Here is a 22639-nt window from a genome sequence, read left to right on the forward strand (position 1 = left end):
GGACATGTTGCTGCAGTGTTTCTATGCGCAAAATACCCTGAAATGCGTTATCAACTGTTATTGCTCATAATTGCTAGCCTGGTTAGAGCTAACCCTGGCTGCTTTCCCCACTGTTTCAATGGAACGTCGACAACTCAGGTGTGACGTCACTCAACCGTGAAATCCTTCGCTCTCAGTTCAAATGAAATGCATTAGTTTCTCTCCTGTGTTTTGGTTTGCACTTTCAGATATCTGCTGTACAGTATTTTACCATTTCCTGAACGCGTATCAGAGCCGTGTTATGTTACTGCTGAGCCGATTAAGCCATATTCTATTGCTTTATATTAAAAGCTTTCCACTGACGAACTAGCGCAAGGCTTTTATTGTGAAGAACTTATAGGAAATGCAATGTTTATCCACAGTTTTAGCTGCGACTTTTGACCATTAGTGACTAGTCTCAGTCACACAGCTGTATGCATTCCATGCTGCTCCTGCTGCTTTTCAACCCGAGACAAGCGCGTCATCGGTTAAAGACACACCTTCAAGCGGGAAGCCCTGTTGTCATGGAAACTGGAAACACAAATCCCAGCCGCGCTGGACTGTCCAGGGTCGTACCAGGCCAGCTTTTCATATGGAAAAACCCCAACACACACACACACACACACACACACACACACACACACACACACACGCACCAAGTCCAAGAGATTATTATATCTTGGTACTGATTACAGTCATTAACTACCTGGCAAAATGTAATTGGATGGGCCCTGAAGTGGAGTGGAGTGATGAATAATTCATATTGAGTGACTTTGTTGGAGCAAGGTGGACCCATCCCATCGATTTCTCTGGCAGAACCTGAAGAATTGTGATAATTGTCGAGAGGTGCGAGCTTTTGACTCTGAAGGCTGCATGCTAATAAACCCTGCTCTCCTGATCAGAAGTCATCCAGAGTAATTGTGATGTTTCGATCAATATAGTGTTTGACCTCTGCTGGAGTTGGATGGAACTCAAAAGAAGATCACAGTGTGATGGGGGAATGAAGCCAAGTGCACACCATGATACATGGCCGTTTCAGTGACCTTGGAGTGAGCCTGATCCAGGAGTGACTTTGCTTGCCAAATAGCTTCAGAGAAAAACAGCTATTTAGCTGCATACATACTGTATGAGTCTGATGTCTGAAGGGCACATGGGGAGTTTGTGGAGGAATGGCTATCCCTCATCCACTGAGCTCCAGATTGATTGTGTGTGTGTGTGTGTGTGTGTGTGTGTGTGTGTGTGTGTGTGTGTGTGTGTGTGTGTGTTGTGTGTGTGTGTGAAGCGCATACACATTTGCCTCAGTATTCCCAAATGTTGTTCAGATATCTTTTTCTATAGAGAACTTAACGCTCTCTGTCTTCTCCCATTACATAAAAAGAAAAAAACAACTGTGACAACAGATGTGTTAACAGCTGATTAAAGTTCAGACATGAGAGTTAACCCTTTGGAACAAAGCGAGCACGCTCCATGACCTCTGTGAGGCTGTTTGAACTCTTTCCTTCCACAGCCTCAGGTGCTGAACCGAGACGCGACCAGAGGTTGAGCTGCACTTCCTTAGAACCTTTTTTCACCAAACTATGTGAACCTGCACAAACAGGAACACACTCATACACACATGCAGCTGCAACCCTGAAGGGGTTTGAATCTTACTTTTGCTCATTTCCCCTTTCAATAATCAGATTTGAACATACACATAGTACTTAGCGCACACACACGGCACAGGTTCAGAGCTAGAGTCACCCACCATGGCTGGACATCTGCTGTGCTCCCCCAGGCCCTGGGCTGCAGATCCAGGGCCCTGAGCCACAGAGAGGCCCCCTGCGCAACAGGGCTTAGGGAACAGGAGATTGGATGGGCCCAGGACAATGGGCCAGCGGACAGGCTTATAATGCAATTACTACACTTCCTTATTGAATCACTCCATCAGCTAGATTTGGACCAATCGACAACACAGACACGGAGAGCAAAGGTCAAAGTGAAGTCTTGTACAGTGCTTCACCCCAACATGCGCTGTGTGTGTGTGAGTTAATTAATGCATGTTCACTGAGACTGAGAGTCATATGTTTACAGTACTTTGGGAGAGTTAGGGTGTATTGTTTGGAATCACTATACAGTAGTTTTCATCAACTTTCAAAAGTGACCCTCTCCTTCTGTCAATACAGAAGCCACACAATAATAAAGTAGCAACTTGATATAGGCTTACACCTACTCTTCCACCTAATCCACTATACAGTACCTCTTGAAGCGCTCTGTCAGACCTCTGGTTAGAGTCCGACTCGAGCGGTGTACACTGAGGGATAGTTGTGGTCAGTCAGCGCTCATCTGATTTATGAGCTTAAGCTCAGCTGTGCTGCTGGATACAGTCAGCACTAATGCTAACCACTAGCTTCCCACTGTGGCGAAAACAGAGGTCTAAATACAGCATGGGGGTGCAAGACAGTCAGACCGCCTAACTGCCATGCCTGGATGTGGAAATCCGTACAGTTAAATCAGTTAACACAGAAGAAACCTGTATCAGAGCATGTGAGCGGAACTCCAGACCGCTCTGCTCCAGACCGCTCCCCGCTCCATACAGATTTCACCCGCTCGCACTCACCGCTCCGCTCCGCTCAAAAGAAGAAAAAAGAAAAAGAGGCCAGGGTGTTTTAATTTGCGTTTAAACGCCTGGGCAATGGGCATTGCTCACTACAAATAACATGAGCTCAGCAGAGTCGGCTGCATGTTCATTTCTCTTCCTTCTCGTCTCGCAGCAGCTGGCAAGAAAATAGTGGGCGTGCACATGGCCACGCACCGATGCATTCTGTTTCGAACATGTTGTGATCGAAACTGGAGCGGGACTGAGCGGGTGATCGGTGCCGCTCCAACTTTCGCTCCGGTACCACTCTGGTCCCCGCTCACCGCTCAAGCCAGAATCCCCCCACTCCGCTCCACTCACATGCTCTGAAAATCTTAGAAATGGATGGAAACATTTTTGTTGTTGACATTGATGTGAAATCTCTGTTAAATCATCATTTGATTCAGCTTAACTGGACTGATGGATGGCTGGGGGAAAGGGTTAAATGAATGTAAAGAGAAAGCCCAGGAAAATGTGAAAGAAGTCATCAGGCGTAATATTCCTGCACTTAGAGCGATTGTGGGCATGGGAGAAAGCTAATGAAGCAAAGCTAATGTCCCCGTTCCTCTCGTTTCATGTGGACTGGCAAATCCATCTGCAATATGGAAGCAATCAGGGCTGGAGCATAAAACAAAAGAGGCGGAGAAAGAACCTCGTGCACCAAGAAGCAATCGCTTTCTCAGTTTGGTTGCTGGGATTTGGTGCAGCGCACGCGCGCACACACGCACACACACACACACACACACACCCCTTGAGGTTTTTCTTTAAAGGTAAGGGGTGGGGGGTGGCGTACTCTTTATGAGCGTCAGTTTCCTGCTGTAACTTTACAGCAGGGCTACCATGCCTCAACTGATGCATGCCGGCGCACTGGAATAATTCATAGCAGATACAGTGAACTACAAGTGATTGTTGTAGCTATGTGTGCGTGTGTGTGTGTGTGCCTACGTGTGTGTGCCTGCGTGCATATCTCTGACACGGGATGTCCAGCTCAATGTACTGTATGTACATGACATATACAGAGTAATATACAGCACAGGGGATCTAGAAAACCACAGAGTTAAACGTGTCTTCTTGTGCCATAGCAAAATAGCTGCTGCACAAAACGTTAAAGGATCACAATGTTCTAGCGAGATATATATATGTATATATGTATATGTGTATATATATATATATATATATGCTAAACTGGGATGTCAAAGGTATTGAATGTTTTTTTTTTTATCCCTCTCTTATAGGGACAGAAGACAGAAGCAGAGAAGTACTATCTTAGAGCTATTCAACTGGACCCGACAAAAGGAAACTGCTACATGCATTATGGTAAGAATACTCTTTCAAGGGTTAATTAATAATTACATACCCATTTTTGACAAAGCTTGTTTGAAAAGCAGCACTCAACTGTTGAAAATACGGCTGTCTCTATCTTGAATCATGTCAGTATTTGGTAGACAAAGGTATTGAAAACAGTAAGCGAAACTGGGGAAGCAACAAGCGAAATGTGCTCGTTTTAGAAGCCTATTTTGGAAATGCTAGAAGGAAAATAAAGATGTGATCATACACTGTAGGCAGCAAAGCCCCACAGTTTGCCATTCTTTATATGGAATATTTTGTATTCCTGCGACTAACCAGCACCTGAATATAAATGGCTGTGCATGGTCGTCCTTGACTACTCAAAGGTATTCAAATATCGAATCACTTAAAACCCATTAGCAAATCATTTCAGAGAAGAGAGATAGTGCCCTCTATTTACATGAGCCAGTGTTGCTCCATGCATCTCAGTGAGACAGAGCTCATAAATGCTCATATCTAAACATGTGCCATGCAGACCTTGTAGCATACTATAATGCACATGCTTTGCTGCAGTACACTGTCATTACACAAGGGACATTCAACTCTTTTATCTCAAGACTTGAACTTTGTAGTCTCACTCTAGGACCCAGAGACATTAAAGTATAGCAGTTCTCTCATCGCAAGAGGACTCGGTCTCATGAACCGCTCTGAATCCCGACTCATGGCTTACGTTACGTAACACCGAAATAAAGAATTTTGGAAAGAATTAGCAGCAGTGTGGTAATCATTTGGAGGTGTCAAAATCCCTTAACTGGTGATGATAGTGTGATTCAGAAAATACTTGCTGCACTGGCTTAAGCAACCGAAACTGCTGCATAATAGTAACAAATTAGTGGAAAGTACTGCCTTCATATAGTGTTGGTATCAGTGCTGCTGGGAGCGTTAAGCCGTTTGAGGTTTTGCAGGCTGCGCGGCCATCTTGGTTTATCTGACTAAAGAGATCAGAGTACACTGCTTAGCATTCTTGCGCTAACCGAGAGTAAAACATGATACCATGCTGCGTCTGTGCCTCGGCTAATGCAGCATTTCATATCAGTTTGAAGGAACTGGCTCCACTCTGCTCCGTGTGGCTATCTCCAGGATATTCATAGGAAATCAAATCTGTCCTGTCTCGCTGAAAGCTCCATTGTGCGCTGTCCCTTTGTCCTCTTCCCTATCTCTCTCCCATTCCTCCCATTGCTTTCCCTGTGCTAGATACCATGGGCTCTGAGTTGTATTTGGGCCCTGGCGAGGGCTTCCTTGCTGTCTTTGGACTGCGCTGTTTCCCCCTTCTGACATCCTTACACTCTTTCTTTCTCTCAATCTTACAGCATCTTGTAGCCTTTTGTTATAGCTGATGTTTATGTAGACTGGTCCCCTCCTTTATCACAATCTGGCTGCTTTCGCTACCCCCTGGATGAGCTCCAGGTGTGTGTGTGTGTGTGTGTGTGTGTGTGTGTGTGTGTGTGTGTGTGAGGACGGAGTGATGGAGTTCTCTCCACACTATGACACACCACAGATGCACACGCAGTGCTCAAACACACAGCCACACAGTTGTACACTGCATATGAGAGAGCGCAGGGAAGTGAGGACAGGGAGGGTGAAAGCTCACAGGAGACGTCAGATAACTAAGACAAGGCCCCCTTTCCTGCCATTGTTCTCAGTAACACATGTTTGGATGCGAGCTGAACACGCTTGTGCCGTCCTACATATGGCCTGCTTCTATCTACTCGGCAACTGTACAAACAGCCGTGTGCTGGGTTTGAATCTGGCTCGTCTTTGTTTTGTCACCCTCTCTCCCCCATTCTTCCTGTCTCCCTCTGTTATACTGTAAAATGAAGGTAAAAAAAACACAAATATTTGGTACGCAAGAAAGCTTGGTGTTGATGCACAGGCGAATATGGCAAGCTTTGACAACAAGATGTTTTACTCGAAAGCCAACACACGCACGCACACACACATGCATTGCACACACAAGCACACACAAGCACACACACACACACACACGCACAGACACACACTCCACACACACACACACACACACACACACACACACACACACGCACACACAAGCACACACACACACACACACACACACACACACACACACACACACACACACACACACAAACCTCCCCACACTTTACTTCCTGCACACAGGAACATCTGTGGCCAGGCTCGGCAGTTAATTTATAGGCACTGAGTGGACACCCGTGGGTGCCGCAGCAGGTGGCCAGGCTCCCATAGGAGAGCACATGAAATAGCTTCTACTCGTCTGTGCTTTCAGACTCTGCCGAGCATAACAACAAGCCCTCACTACTCCACTGTCTGCCTTCTCAGCTCTGTCTCTCTCCCCTTCCCCGCTGCATTTCCCATGGCTCTCTCTTTCACTAGCTACATTCATCTTCCTTTGTTCTTCCAGTGTCCTCCATCTTTGTCTGTCAATGCTTCTTTACAAGGCGGGTTCCCCGTCTTTCTTTTGACCTCAATCCTGCCGTCAATCCCATCACTTTTCACTCCGTCACCTTCTTTCCTCTCTCTCTCCCGTTTACCCCCAATCCAGAGTGACTAACAACAAGTACAGATCCTGTACAGGCCCAGCGCACGTATACCATATTTGGTGTTGACAACGTCAGAATCTGAAAAGTAGATGTCACATTACCCGCCCCGGTTGCTACATGGTTATTACACCATTATGCCCTGCCCACTTTCACCAATGTTGACCAAACTTCTTATTTTGACTAGTACAGCCTCCCTGAACATGCTACCAAATTTCATGCAATTTCATCATCATACAGCTTTTTTGCCACTTGTAGTGCCCCTTACTGTTCAATCGTTAAACAGCTTGCAGACATGGTCATTGATGAGATCTGAATATCTTGTCAAAGTTTCGTAACAATTGGATAAATAATGTGATGAGTAACTAGCATCAGTGTTGTAGTCAAGTCACTATATCTCCAGTCCAAGTCGAGTCTCGAGGCCTCAGTGTTGAAGTCGAGTCCAAGTTGAGTCCCCATTACCTGGGTCAGAGATGTTTGTCAGAGTCCTGACGTTTATGCCATAAATATTGTCAGGCCAAAAAGGTGGGAAAACTATTCACAAATCAAAGTGTTTGAACTCTTGTGTGTTCCCTCCTCCAGGCCAGTTTCTGTTGGAGCAGGCGCGTCTGGGCGAGGCGGCGGAGATGGCAGAGAGAGCTGCAGAGCTGGACAGCTCCGAGTTTGATGTGGTCTTCAGTGCTGCTCACATGCTCAGGTTTGCCAAGACCGCTAAATCAAACTTTACATACACAACACCAAGGATCAACCTGGAATGTTTGCAAGTGGAGTTTCCCTAGGCGTACTTTACAAAAAGCATTTTCCCACATCGGTTGTTCCTCACAAGACTCAGCAAATAGAATGAAAACATATTTCATGAATCAGTGTTGAGGTTTTTGAAGCTGGCGCTATTTACACAATTTGCCGTTGTGCTATTTCGTCATTCAAAAGCTTATTGTGTGTAGCCTACCACTGTATGCTATTGGATACTACCATCTTTTAAATATAAATGGCCATAATGTTATATTCATAATAAATGTCCTTTATATGGAAATATGCTATAAAAGCTATTAGGTATAACACAATAAACAGCAGTATAGTTTCAGTCCATCATCATGATGTTTCAGGCCAAGGCTTGTAAAGAAACCAAGCCATTGGAGAATGTTCCACTCCAGTTTGGCAAGCACGTGCACAGACAGCATATGAGTCTTAAAACTAATCCCCTCTGCTTGCTGCAACTCGAGGAAATATTGGAAGTGAGGTGCCTTCATTCGGTTTTGCTCTACATATCTGGAAAAGTCGTTATGCTTTTCTCTCTAGCATCCTCCATCTAAATCCAACGCTGCAGAGGATTTGTTCAAAGGTAAAAGTGTCTGAGTCTAGCTGAGGTGTGCTCTTGGAAAGCACCAGTACATCTTCTTGAGAGATCATTCTGCCTTAGTCTGGCCTCACAGGTTATGTTCAGCTGAGACCCACTGCCACATATATTCAAAAACCCATTAAGGCCATTGAGGACCTGGCTTAAATGATTGTGACACACACCTGTCATTAGCTGGATTTCAAGCTAAAGCTGCTCAGCTGATAATGAATGGGAGGTAAGGTGACCAGACGTTCCCGGCCTGTTTTTGGTGACCTGCCGAGCTGCTGTTCTATTCCTCGTCCGCGGCCGACATGACTGTCTTTCAGAGGCTCTAGCAGGCTAATTTTTAAAGCTATATTGAAGATACTTATATGATATCATGTGAAACTAGAAGATCTATGGCATCCATCGGTTCCAACCAGGTCATGCTACAGATGTTACTCATTTAGTGCAATAATCTCCAAATGTCAAAAGTCTTTGATGTCAAATCACAGCATGCATTTTTCTATGGTGTTCCTCAAGGTCTTGTCATAATGTGGTATATGTACCATAGTTTATTACAGTACCATGGTCAAAATACATGAAACCCGGAATTGTCCCCTTTTTTTTATTTCATAGATAATAACAGGATATTTTAATGATACATTGACTGCAGAACTGGAAATGTCCCCGATTTTCATTTCAGAAATCTGGTCACCTTAATGTGAGGTGAACTTTGTGAATATTTTGACAGTACAACTGTAGAAATCATCACTTCACAACATCATACTGTAGATAGAAGGCTCTTTGGCTTAAGGTGCGTTCACACCGACCTATTAAAGTTTTTCGCTGGCGTCGAGTTTACATACAAAGTCAATGCAAACGAGCGATTGAGCGTATATTCGCCTGGGAGAAAAATCGCTGGGCGTCCGAGCGACAGAGACAGAGAGATAGGGAGAAAATACGCTCGTCGCTCGAGATGAAATATCCCAACTCGAGCGAAATTACGCTGGCATCAGTCGCTCGCTGTTCAACGCTGATTGGCTGCCGTGTGAGAGCGAGTCAAGGATCACACTGGCTTGGAACAAACCGCTGGTTTATTGTGTGGCAACAAACCGCATTGACAGGCTGACAGCTGACATGAAGTGAAGTCTGTACTACCGGTATGGAGCTCGCATTAGGAGCACGCTGATAGGCTTTAGCTTGTAAACAATGACGGTGGCTCGTAGTGGACAAACAGCATGACATTGCGTAATGTTATAGCCCCCACATGTCCGTCAATTCATGTGCCTGTTGATGAGCAATTTAAACAGAGCGACAGAGCGATTTCAAAGGGTTGAATCAAGCGACAGAGCGAAAAATAAATATCTCGGTGTGAACACAGCTTTAGTTTGGGGAGAGATTGTTTCATGTTTACAAATATTGGCCGAACTAACCAGAATTAGAATAATGACATGACAGTTTTGTTAGATGTAAGATTTTCCTGTAAATGCCGCAAAAGTGCCCAAGTTGTAGGCCTATAATCTGCATCGTTTGTGTATTTATGAAGCCACTTTTTGTCAGTTGACCCAGTGTAGTGTTGGAAGTGCCTCCCTTCATGTTACAGGCAGCCAATGCACAGGTGATTTCACTCATAATGCATTCTCCACACTTCCTCTTGACATGCTTATCAAAGAGGCAGTGTGCTTCTTTTCATGCTTTGAAAGAGAAAGGGCTGGGATACACCAGAAGTGTCTCCGAACTGAAGCAGCGCGTCATGGAAGCGTCGAGCAGGAGCCTTGCCATTCACACCAGAAGCACTCTGTTTTGCACCACGCTGGTCACAACTTGCGTCAAAAATAGACCCGATGCCGAACCTCTCCCATCAGCGTCACGAGGCGCTGGTGTGATGGGTCTCCCCTGTTAAAAAGGACGCCCAAATGAAACTGCCTCCGCGAGCGTTGCTTCAGGGTCGGATACGCTTCTGGTGTGTTTGGGGTGTCACCTCTGCTCTGCCTAGCAGTTCCCTGTCTTTGAAGCACATTTCAGATCTGATGGCCTGAGTCTCTCTCTGTCCTCTGGGGGCCTTTGCAGCATTTGACCAAACAAAACAAAGATCAAAGATCAACGAAGATGCTTCTCTTAAAACGATGACTATGGAAAGTCAGTGGTGAACTTAACCCTGGGCAAAAAAGCTGCCCGTATTCTAAAGGCATATTCTACTTTCATGCCAACTCAACAGAGACATAATCTGCTTGAGTCACTGCCTTATACATATTAATGACCATGTCTGGAAATAATGGCCACCATAATTTGATTAACTTTGGCACAGCAAGTCTGGCTCATGCACTCTTTGCATACCGATGTACCATTTTGGGGTTGACTGGATGGTACAGCATTTTTTTTTACATCAATGTCATCCTCAAAATAGTATCTTCATCTGTGTGTTCCATTCCACACTTGACGAATATTAAGTGTGCAGTGGGATAATGTACAGCGAACCAGTCATAATAATAATAATAACAGGGCGAATCAAGACCCAAACACCAGTGTACCCTCCACTTATTACACGGCTACATAAAGACATTCAACCAAAACATTCATTTCAAATGATTGTATTACAGTGCAAGAATTCCTTACAAGCTGCTTTCATTAAAAACAAATAGTTCAGCAGGACTGTGTTGAACATCCGTGACTACAATGTAGCAGGTCTGTAACCATAGCAACATAAACAAATCTGGTAGGATTGATGTTCAGCCTGTAACCGCCAAATGTTTCATGCTCGCAGAATAAATTAAAAGTTCCATTCTCTTAACTTGGGGACACGAGTGTTTGTCTGCCGTAATGAGTAACATCTTTCTGGCACATGGTGTCGCCAGTTCATTTGATTAGAAATCAACAAAAATGAGCAGCCTCCTCTACTGCGGAGTGATATAATTAGATATGAAACAGTCTGTTATGGGAATGCCCTCATTGCCCTCATTGGCCAATCAGAACTGAGTGTTCCACAAAGACGTGTAATAACAATAGAAGGGTCAAGGAAAGTTAAATGATGCATGGCTCCATGATAATAATGGTGTGTGTAACCTAACCTGTCTAATTGTGGCATGCTATGAACCTGGCTAGTCCATGAAATATCATAGTTCCGATCAAAATGGAGGTATTAATTATTTCTTACAGTAATTTATATAATTAATAATTGCAATGACTAACAATAGTTATTCATTTGTATGAATAGTAGTACAATAATGGATCATTACAATGGTTAATCTGAATTAGTATTAGTGAAAACCTAATAATGAATATAAATGATTGTATTATGTGGCATCTTTCATTCTCTCTCCTTTCCCCCTCTGTTCCTCTTCGTCTGCAGACAGGCCAGTCTAAACGAGGCAGCAGAGAGGCAATATGGGCGTGCAGCCAGCCTAAAACCAGATGTAAGTACCTGGACTGGTGGTTACAACTTAACGTTGTAGACATTATTGTTATAGCAGTGTTGTTATTGGCGAAAACTGATATGACTGAATGCAAAATAGAAACTACTGTGCATGGCTTACTGTGCTTATTCGAATAGAGAAATCCCAAAGATAGAAGAGTTCACTGGATACTTTCCCCCCGATATCAAATTCACACATTCAGTTCAAAGTATTCACGTTCAAAGTAAACACCTCATGGTGTCAATACGGTGCGACAGGCTAAGGCTTGAGGTGTATCAGGTGTCTCTCTGTCAGCAGCACATGCGGTTGAGGAAGTCGGGGCTCTCCTCTCGCTGCCTAGTATCAATCAGTCAGTTCAAAGGAGACGGGCGCGTGGACGCGTCTGGGAGAGGTAATTTAGAGTCAGAGGAACCCCTGTGCTTTTAGACAAGGCTTCCTGCAGCCATTTGTCATGTTAGTCTGTTGGGTGACTGTGTGCTCTGTGACTTATGAGAGGCTTTGACTTTCATCTTCATGCAATCCTACAGGCCAGTAAGCAGTGTTATATTTCAACAGGCACAGGAACCTGTGTCGTGTCTGTAAGCAGTGTTATATTTCAACAGGCACAGGAACCTGTGTCGTGTCTGTGTCTGTGTCTGTGTGTCTGTGTCTTGTCTGTGGCTTTTTAGATAAGGTCTGGCTGTCAGTTGATATGTGAAACTCTCTCTGAGAAGCCGTGTCAAATGTAACTTCAGTTAACTTCAGTAACTGCCTACAAATCAGACTGAAAACGTCTCAATTTGCAATGTTAATGAAGTAGAGTGCCTAAGTCACGCCCTCTTCCAGGTTCAGCATGGGACTGAAGGCATTTCATTCCCCATTCATTTTTCCATAGACATTTTTAAAAACCCTTATAAACAGAGTTTGACTTGGTCAAGTTAAGCAGTCCAGCTATATTCATATAAACAGAGTTTAACTTGGTTAAGCCAAGCAGTCCAGCTATATTCATATAAACAGAGTTTAACTTGGTTAAGCCAAGCAGTCCAGCTATATTCATATAAACAGAGTTTAACTTGGTTAAGCCAAGCAGTCCAGCTATATTCATATAAACAGAGTTTAACTTGGTTAAGCCAAGCGGTCCAGCTATATTCATATAAACAGAGTTTAACTTGGTTAAGCCAAGCAGTCCAGCTATATTCATATAAAAAGAGTTTGACTTGGTCAAGCTAAGCAGTCCAGCTATATTCATATAAAAAGAGTTTGACTTGGTTAAGCTAAGCAGTCCAGCTATATTCATATAAACAGAGTTTAACTTGGTCAAGCTAAGCAGTCCAGCTATATTCATATAAAAAGAGTTTGACTTGGTTAAGCTAAGCGGTCCAGCTATATTCATATAAACAGAGTTTAACTTGGTCAAGCTAAGCAGTCCAGCTATATTCATATAAACAGAGTTTAACTTGGTCAAGCTAAGCAGTCCAGCTATATTCATATAAAAAGAGTTTGACTTGGTTAAGCCAAGCGGTCCAGCTATATTCATATAAAAAGAGTTTGACTTGGTTAAGCCAGCGGGCCAGCTATATTCATGTAAAAACAGTTTGACTTGGTTAAGCCAAGCGGTCCAGCTATATTCATATAAACAGAGTTTAACTTGGTTAAGCCAAGCAGTCCAGCTATATTCATATAAAAAGAGTTTGACTTGGTTAAGCCAAGCGGTCCAGCTATATTCATATAAAAAGAGTTTGACTTGGTTAAGCCAAGCGGTCCAGCTATATTCATATAAAAAGAGTTTGACTTGGTTAAGCCAAGCGGTCCAGCTATATTCATATAAAAAGAGTTTGACTTGGTTAAGCCAAGCGGTCCAGCTATATTCATATAAAAAGAGTTTGACTTGGTTAAGCCAAGCGGTCCAGCTATATTCATATAAAAAGAGTTTGACTTGGTCAAGCTAAGCAGTCCAGCTATATTCATATAAAAAGAGTTTGACTTGGTTAAGCCAAGCGGTCCAGCTATATTCATATAAAAAGAGTTTGACTTGGTCAAGCTAAGCAGTCCAGCTATATTCATATAAAAAGAGTTTGACTTGGTTAAGCCAAGCGGTCCAGCTATATTCATATAAACAGAGTTTGACTTGGTCAAGCTAAGCAGTCCAGCTATATTCATATAAACAGATAAACAGAGTTTAACTTGGTTAAGCCAAGCGGTCCAGCTATATTCATATAAAAACAGTTTGACTTGGTTAAGCCAAGCGGTCCAGCTATATTCATATAAACAGAGTTTAACTTGGTTAAGCCAAGCGGTCCAGCTATATTCATATAAAAAGAGTTTGACTTGGTTAAGCCAAGCGGTCCAGCTATATTCATATAAAAAGAGTTTGACTTGGTTAAGCCAAGCAGTCCAGCTATATTCATATAAAAAGAGTTTGACTTGGTCAAGCTAAGCAGTCCAGCTATATTCATATAAACAGAGTTTGACTTGGTCAAGCTAAGCAGTCCAGCTATATTCATATAAACAGAGTTTAACTTGGTTAAGCCAAGCAGTCCAGCTATATTCATATAAAAAGAGTTTGACTTGGTTAAGCCAAGCGGTCCAGCTATATTCATATAAACAGAGTTTGACTTGGTTAAGCCAAGCAGTCCAGCTATATTCATATAAAAAGAGTTTGACTTGGTTAAGCCAAGCAGTCCAGCTATATTCATATAAAAAGAGTTTGACTTGGTTAAGCCAAGCGGTCCAGCTATATTCATATAAACAGAGTTTGACTTGGTTAAGCCAAGCAGTCCAGCTATATTCATATAAACAGAGTTTAACTTGGTTAAGCCAAGCAGTCCAGCTATATTCATATAAAAAGAGTTTGACTTGGTTAAGCTAAGCAGTCCAGCTACAGTATATTCATATAAAAAGAGTTTGACTTGGTCAAGCTAAGCAGTCCAGCTATATTCATATAAAAAGAGTTTGACTTGGTTAAGCCAAGCGGTCCAGCTATATTCATATAAAAAGAGTTTGACTTGGTTAAGCCAAGCAGTCCAGCTATATTCATATAAAAAGAGTTTGACTTGGTTAAGCCAAGCGGTCCAGCTATATTCATATAAACAGAGTTTGACTTGGTCAAGCTAAGCAGTCCAGCTATATTCATATAAACAGATAAACAGAGTTTAACTTGGTTAAGCCAAGCGGTCCAGCTATATTCATATAAAAACAGTTTGACTTGGTTAAGCCAAGCGGTCCAGCTATAAACAGAGTTTAACTTGGTTAAGCCAAGCGGTCCAGCTATATTCATATAAAAAGAGTTTGACTTGGTTAAGCCAAGCGGTCCAGCTATATTCATATAAAAAGAGTTTGACTTGGTTAAGCCAAGCAGTCCAGCTATATTCATATAAAAAGAGTTTGACTTGGTTAAGCCAAGCGGTCCAGCTATATTCATATAAACAGAGTTTGACTTGGTCAAGCTAAGCAGTCCAGCTATATTCATATAAACAGAGTTTAACTTGGTTAAGCCAAGCAGTCCAGCTATATTCATATTAAAAGAGTTTGACTTGGTTAAGCCAAGCGGTCCAGCTATATTCATATAAACAGAGTTTGACTTGGTTAAGCCAAGCGGTCCAGCTATATTCATATAAACAGAGTTTAACTTGGTTAAGCCAAGCGGTCCAGCTATATTCATATAAACAGAGTTTGACTTGGTTAAGCCAAGCGGTCCAGCTATATTCATATAAACAGAGTTTAACTTGGTCAAGCCAAGCAGTCCAGCTATATTCATATAAAAAGAGTTTGACTTGGTTAAGCCAAGCAGTCCAGCTATATTCATATAAAAAGAGTTTGACTTGGTTCAGCCAAGCAGTCCAGCTATATTCATATAAACAGAGTTTGACTTGGTTAAGCCAAGCAGTCCAGCTATATTCATATAAACAGAGTTTGACTTGGTCAAGCTAAGTGGTCCAGCTATATTCATATAAACAGAGTTTGACTTGGTCAAGCCAAGCAGTCCAGCTATATTCATATAAACAGTTTGACTTGGTTAAGCCAAGCGGTCCAGCTATATTCATATAAACAGAGTTTGACTTGGTTAAGCCAAGCAGTCCAGCTATATTCATATAAACAGAGTTTGACTTGGTCAAGCTAAGTGGTCCAGCTATATTCATAATCAGGAGAGACCATAGGTCTTAGGTCCCATGCCCGAACCCAGAAGAGGGCGTGACTTTGAAAGTTAACAATTTTCTCAACTCAATAAGAGTGGAAAGCGTTGTATGCTGGTTGTCCATTTCAGTTTGGAAAATCAGTGATTATTTTCTCTCCTGTAAAAATAAGCTACTCAAATGAATAGCTACGTGTATATATTTTAATTCAGAGGGAGTCAGAGAGCCCTGATGTGCACATTCAGACATGCTGAGGGCTTCTCTTGTCATTTGTCAAGCGCAGAGCACTTCTTGTCTTAGACGTTTTTCCTGCACTTGTCTGCTTAGTGAGTGACAGGCTCTCAAATATCAACTTATATAGCTTTCAGGTTATGAAAGATCCAGACAGTGCTGGTTATACGTGACGAGAAAGGCAATAATTGTGTGCTTTCAGAGAAAGATTGGAAAGAGTTTTTTTTTATACACTGGTAGACTGAAATGCTTCATTATTTGCACCTCTTGAACGGAGCTTCATTGCATATGGTAAAATAATGCAAATATATTTCTACTCTTTGCAGAAAAGGCTATGTTCACTGACTAACTGTGCAAATGACATTCAATCCAAGCGAAGCTGATAACACTGTGATTAATGCAGTCATTGGGTTTATGGGGCCCATCTCAGATGCCAGCTGAACACTAATTTTGAAGTGACTGAAACAAATCAGAGGCAGATTCTGTTTCGTCTCCTCCTCATCCATGCAAATATCCAACTTGCTAAAGGTCAAGAGCTTACATCTTTTTTTTTGTTGCCTTTCTCACTGTACATTATATGCACAGACGGGCTAATTCACTGTCTCAGACCAAAGAGAGAGGAGTTGCTGATCTCTCTTCCTGTGTACCCAGGACAGATGTAAACAGGGCTCCATTTCTCATGTTCCCTGGTCCCTATAGCGTGATTGAGTCCAGAGTGTGTACTGTATATCACCCAGTTGTTTACAGTGACAGAGGGCCTTCATTCATCTAGCTTAACTTGTCTGGGCTGCGTAGGGTTCCTGCATGGTACAGAACACAGAACATGTTTTAACTTGTCTGGGCTGCATATGGTTCCTGCATGGTACAGAACACAGAACATGTTTTAACTTGTCTGGGCTGCGTATGGTTCCTGCATGGTACAGAACACAGAACATGTTTTAACTTGTCTGGGCTGCGTAGGGTTCCTGCATGGTACAGAACACACAACATGTTTTAACTTGTCTGGGCTGCGTATGGTTCCTGCATGGTACAGAACACACAACATGTTTTAACTTGTCTGGGCTGCGTATGGTTCCTGCATGGTACAGAACACACAACATGTTTTAACTTGTCTGGGCTGCGTATGGTTCCTGCATGGTACAGAACACAGAACATGTTTTAACTTGTCTGGGCTGCGTAGGGTTCCTGCATGGTACAGAACACAGAACATGTTTTAACTTGTCTGGGCTGCGTATGGTTCCTGCATGGTACAGAACACACAACATGTTTTAACTTGTCTGGGCTGCGTATGGTTCCTGCATGGTACAGAACACACAACATGTTTTAACTTGTCTGGGCTGCGTATGGTTCCTGCATGGTACAGAACACACAACATGTTTTAACTTGTCTGGGCTGCGTAGGGTTCCTGCATGGTACAGAACACAGAACATGTTTTAACTTGTCTGGGCTGCGTATGGTTCCTGCATGGTACAGAACACAGAACATGTTTTAACTTGTCTGGGCTGCATATGGTTCCTGCATGGTACAGAACACACAACATGTTTTAACTTGTCTGGGCTGCGTATGGTTCCTGCATGGTACAGAACACACAACATGTTTTAACTTGTCTGGGCTGCGTAGGGTTCCTGCATGGTACAGAACACAGAACATGTTTTAACTTGTCTGGGCTGCGTATGGTTCCTGCATGGTACAGAACACAGAACATGTTTTAACTTGTCTGGGCTGCGTATGGTTCCTGCATGGTACAGAACACAGAACATGTTTTAACTTGTCTGGGCTGCGTATGGTTCCTGCATGGTACAGAACACAGAACATGTTTTAACTTGTCTGGGCTGCGTATGGTTCCTGCATGGTACAGAACACAGAACATGTTTTAACTTGTCTGGGCTGCGTATGGTTCCTGCATGGTACAGAACACAGAACATGTTTTAACTTGTCTGGGCTGCGTATGGTTCCTGCATGGTACAGAACACACAACATGTTTTAACTTGTCTGGGCTGCGTATGGTTCCTGCATGGTACAGAACACACAACATGTTTGGGAGGGTTTTAAAATCGACTGCTTGAGATAGTCAAACGCAGCAGCATTCATTCATTGCACTAGGTGAGAAAAACAACCACGGTAAAAACGTATTCTGTACTGCAGTGCAACTAACCTTGGTGTGAAACTGCATTATTAATTTTATTATTACATTTATTATTATTAAATTCTGCTTGAAATATTCAAACTCAAGCATTCATTTGCTCCATTAGGTGAGACAAACAAACTCCCACCTAAAAGCGAGTCTGACTCTACTTGAGAAATGGAATGTAAACGAGTGAAATATCAGGACAAGGCAAGGCGAATAGTTGTGTTTGGGGGGAAATAAAACTGTGAAGTAGTTGCCAAGAGGCTAACCGTATATCACGCATTCAGGCCCCAGGCCTGGGAGTAAGTTCAGGTCTGGGGGGGGGGGCGCGGTGCGGAGGAGGCCTGGGAGTAAGTTCAGGTCTGGGGGGATGCGGTGCGGAGGAGATGTGGGTGTGTTTGTTAGATGAGGCTTGCTGAGAGACCAGTCTGAAGCACAACACTCAGGTCACGGCCAACAAGTCGTTTCACTTTGCCACTTCAAAAGGGATGATCTGAAATAGGATCAAGCACCATAAACACACTGCTACAGCAAGCACCATAAACACACTGCTACAGCAAGCACCATAAACACACTGCTACAGCAAGCACCATAAACACACTGCTACAGCAAGCACCATAAACACACTGCTACAGCAAGCACCATAAACACACTGCTACAGCAAGCACCATAAACACACTGCTACAGCAAGCACCATAAACACACTGCTACAGCAAGCACCATAAACACACTGCTACAGCAAGCACCATAAACACACTGCTACAGCAAGCACCAGAAACACACTGCTACAGCAAGCACCATAAACACACTGCTACTGTGGGTTTTTATTTGATACCAATACTTGTATGCACACACAAACACATGCACGCATGCATGCACGCCACATGCATACACACCCACCCACTCACACCAAGCTAGTTCCTTCCTGGTTAGAACTATTGCTCTGAGCAAAACAACTGAACCCCTCTGATCCAGTCAGCTTTAGCTCCAGCGTTGCTGACTTGGAAAATAATCAAGTCTAAGGTAGTGTGTGTGTGTGGGGGCAAATTGACCATAATCTAGTTCCCAGTCACACAGCCAAATATAGATGATCAATTCTAATCTTCCCACCAAACTCTGTTATTCAATTCCAAAGCTCATTTCACCACGGCGCTGTCAAAGGACAAACTCTAAAGGACAAACTCTGAGATGTGACTGTGCCAGCTACTGTGAGGTCACATTACGGTTAATTTAATGCATATTTGATTTTCTTAGGCTTAAGCAAATTTCACCAGAGTCCAGCTGCCTTCATTTACCACAGGAAACCTGGCAAGCCTCCTAAAATATGTCTCGCATATCAGAGTCTGTGTGTGAAACATAGGGCTCAGAAGGGCAAGCTGAAAATAGGTTGGCAAAGTGGACGAATTCAAGGACAAACAGCGGCTACAGTTGCCACAAGTACAGTACTACACACATCTCACCATAAGAACATTATGGCACATTAATGTTTTTACTTTGTGGGAACATATCAAGATGGCTCTGTATCCTCTTCTGCTGTTCCTCCCCCCCTCACACTGTTTCTTCACCCTCTCTCAGTACCCGGCCCCTCACACTGTTTCTTCACCCTCTCTCAGTACCCGGCCCCTCACACTGTTTCTTCACCCTCTCTCAGTACCCGGCCGCTCTGATGAACCTCGGCGCCATCCTTCACCTGAACGGGAAACTTGCAGAAGCCGAGGCCAACTACCTGCGGGCGCTCCGGCTCAAAGCCGACGATGTGATCACCCAGTCCAACCTGCGCAAGCTGTGGAACATCATGGAGCGGCAGGGCCTCAGGACTAAGAACGGGCTCGGGACCCACAAGGGAGACCTTTGAAGCTAGAGAAGCGCTAAGGTGTTCGCTCGATGAAGATGGAGTGTCCTCCAGGGAATGGGGCAAGAGGAGACCACTTATCCGGTTTAAGGATAAAGAGCTGGAGGCTAAAAGCTATCTGTTCAAGCCAAGGCATGAAGGTAGTCAACGTCTTCTAGTGAATGGCAGCCTGTTAATCCCTGTGAAAGACTGCATTTAAGGGTCAAATAGGCAGGTTCTGTCCCTGTGGTGCCATGAATGCGCAGTACGGTGGGTCAAATGAAGGAGCCTAATAACACTCAGTTGTTAAATGATATGCTGAAGTCAAACTGGGACATCCAAAAGAAAACTTCCTGAGACCGATGTTGGAGGGCTTGATGAGGATTTATGTCTGTCTGGGCCTATTTTAATTTAATTGACATTAAAAACTCAGCTGCCGGTTCTGGGTGTGTTAGAGCACTTAATTTGAATGACAACATAGCGATGGTATTGAAACAAAATAATTCCTGTCAAGTGTGTTTTTCATGTTTTCAACGCTGTTTGGTGAACAAATATGGATTTGTCTATCATCTTTCTCTTAAATGAGTAAAAGTCATCAACAATCCTTGGGGTGATCTAACCTTGAAGTTTTACTGTTCATGCTCCTATTTTCACATGACACAAAACACTAATTGAACAACATGAAAGCATGCCAGTGTTAACATCTTCAGGTACTGCCCCCTGATAATGCATATACTGTATAAGCATGATAATGCATATACTGATAATGCATATACTGTATAAGCATGATAATGCATATACTGATAATGCATATACTGTATAAGCATGATGATGCATATACTGATAATGCATATACTGTATAACATGATAATGCATATACACTGTATAAGCATGCATGTACATATTGCAACCAATTAAAAGGACAGGTTAAGGCATGATGCATAGTCAATCAGCATACTGTTGTCCGAGACACTGAAGCTTGTTTGCTCCTGGTACCTTTTAAATGGTTGCATCTGTAAATGAAAACAGATCATGAGAAAAATCTTCAACTGTGCCAAAGCTTGTCTCATGCCTCTCGTGCCAAGCAAGAAAGGTTATTATGTATCATGTTCCTTGTGTCAAAGGAAGAGGTTTTATTTTATTTCATGTGATCAACTGATCGGTTTAATTTATTAATATGTGTCAATTTATGTGAACATGCCAACACTGTGTCCTTTCGTTGTCAGCTTAGCTCTCCCTCTTATTTCTCCAAATTGACCGGCTACAGTAGGCTACAAGACGATTACATGAAAATGTCTGTTTCTGTTTGCGTTTTCTCTCTGCTCAGGGACATCGGGTTGAGATTACTGTCACAGAATGGGTTTGTCACACAGAGAGAGCTTGTTAAAATGATAGATGTTTTCAATGATTGTGCTGTTGGTTAAATTATAGAAAATGTGTAGCCTAAAATGTGTTGTGTTTTGTAAAAGAGAAGTGAACCTTTTTCCATAATAAAAACATGATTTTGTCGATTTTTGACTTTGCCGCTCAACGACATAAATTATTTGAAATTTCCAAATAGATTATTCTGAGTCTTTGAAATGTCAAGATGTTGAATAATTTAAGAACTCATTTCTCTCCAATCCCCTTACCTATTCTATGTTTCCATGGAGACTTTTTGTCAGAGGAGGATGGAACAGAAAAGAATGTTGCTACAGACACTCTTTCTCTCCCTCTCTTTAACACACACCTGTCTCGTAAAAATAATAATTATGTTTAATCTAACATAAGGTGAAGAGAAGCTCAGAGCGTCTGGTGGCAGGTGGCTCAGCCTGTAATTACTGTTAAGGCTCTGTCTGGATCATGGTGTCACAGGTTCATGACCTGTTCCTACTGCTGCAGCTCCTCCCCTTTGTTCTGTTGCTTGCAGTGGCAGTCTAAAAAAATGAAAAAGGCCCAAACAAGGGAAATCATTGATTACTTTTTGCATCAAAAATAAAATGGCCTAAACATTTTCAGTCCTGATTTCCTATATACTTTCTGAAATACATTATGAGCGAGTTACATCCCTAGACTTTCTAAACTCAGGGGTTTTCAAAGTCTGAGACTGTGGGCCTCCCTGACTTTGCTCAATTCCTGGATGCCTATGGGATCATTATTATGTTATTTGATCCCATAGACACTCAACAATTGTGCCAAGATAGCCTGATATTGGTGTTTGACATACTTCAGATTACACCAAATAGGCCTACATAAGCTCTATTAAAAAAAAAAGTCAGTCTGAAGGCATTTATTACTCTGGGAAAGTAGGCTAAAACAGTAAAATTCCACAAAACTACTTTTTAACCAAATCACACATTTATTATACAGTAGGCCTATGATCTCCTTTTGATAACTAATGTAGTAATATATTTTTTCACTTCCACTCACTGAGCCTCCGCTGAATCTTCTTGGGGAGGCCTGCCCCCCACTTTGAAACCCCCTGTTCTAAAGTATATTATAGTCACTCACAGCCATTATTGTTTATGGTACATCACTGTTATAATTGTAAGAATATTCAGAGTTCCCTGGTGGCTCAGCCAGTAGAGGCTTTACTACAGTGAAGAGCTGAAGACTCAGTCCTGATCTCAGCCTCACAAGATCAAGTCTGACCCATTCAATTGACATCTGTCCTGTCTGATCTCTCTACTGCCTGGCAATAAAAACGACTAAAGTAACCTGTGAAGACATTTTGTTTGACAAAGTGGAGACATTTAGGGTTGACTGTAAAGTGTTTAAGTGGTGCAGTCGCTTCTATAATAATAATAATATGGGGAGAAGAGTCTACTGTAGCTGCTCTAACTGGAGTGTGTAAAGAGGTAATATGGTGAGGGGAATCTACTGTAGCTGCTCTAACTGAATTGTGTATAAAGGAAATGGTGAGAAGAGTCTACTCTACTGTACTCTAACTGAAGTGTGTATAAGATTCAAGATTTTTATTGTCACTCCATGGTACAAGTATCACGTGTGAAATTCTTGTGCTGTGGACTCCGTTTACAACATAGTACAAATGTAGGCATATGAGTGCAAAAACAACAAGAGACACAACAAGCAATAAGGCAGTATAGT

General features: G+C 42.7%; 1 protein-coding gene across 1 annotated transcript in view; it reads left to right on the forward strand.

The window, feature by feature from the left end:
- The window catches only part of tmtc2a (transmembrane O-mannosyltransferase targeting cadherins 2a), a gene marked incomplete at its 5' end in the record, with an annotated part of 95842 nt that extends 74857 nt beyond the window's left edge, over positions 1–20985 (forward strand). Inside the window, 4 exons of the mRNA XM_083658718.1 lie at positions 3868–3949; positions 7099–7213; positions 11187–11250; positions 19373–20985. Coding sequence (XP_083514844.1) covers positions 3868–3949; positions 7099–7213; positions 11187–11250; positions 19373–19576 — 465 coding nt within the window. The 3' untranslated portion in view covers positions 19577–20985. The remainder of the gene's footprint in view (positions 1–3867; positions 3950–7098; positions 7214–11186; positions 11251–19372) is intronic.
- Between the last annotated feature and the right edge of the window lie 1654 nt (positions 20986–22639).

This window comes from Poromitra crassiceps, assembly GCF_964638095.1.
Source record: "Poromitra crassiceps genome assembly, chromosome: 2".
Taxonomy (NCBI): Eukaryota; Metazoa; Chordata; class Actinopteri; order Beryciformes; family Melamphaidae; genus Poromitra; species Poromitra crassiceps.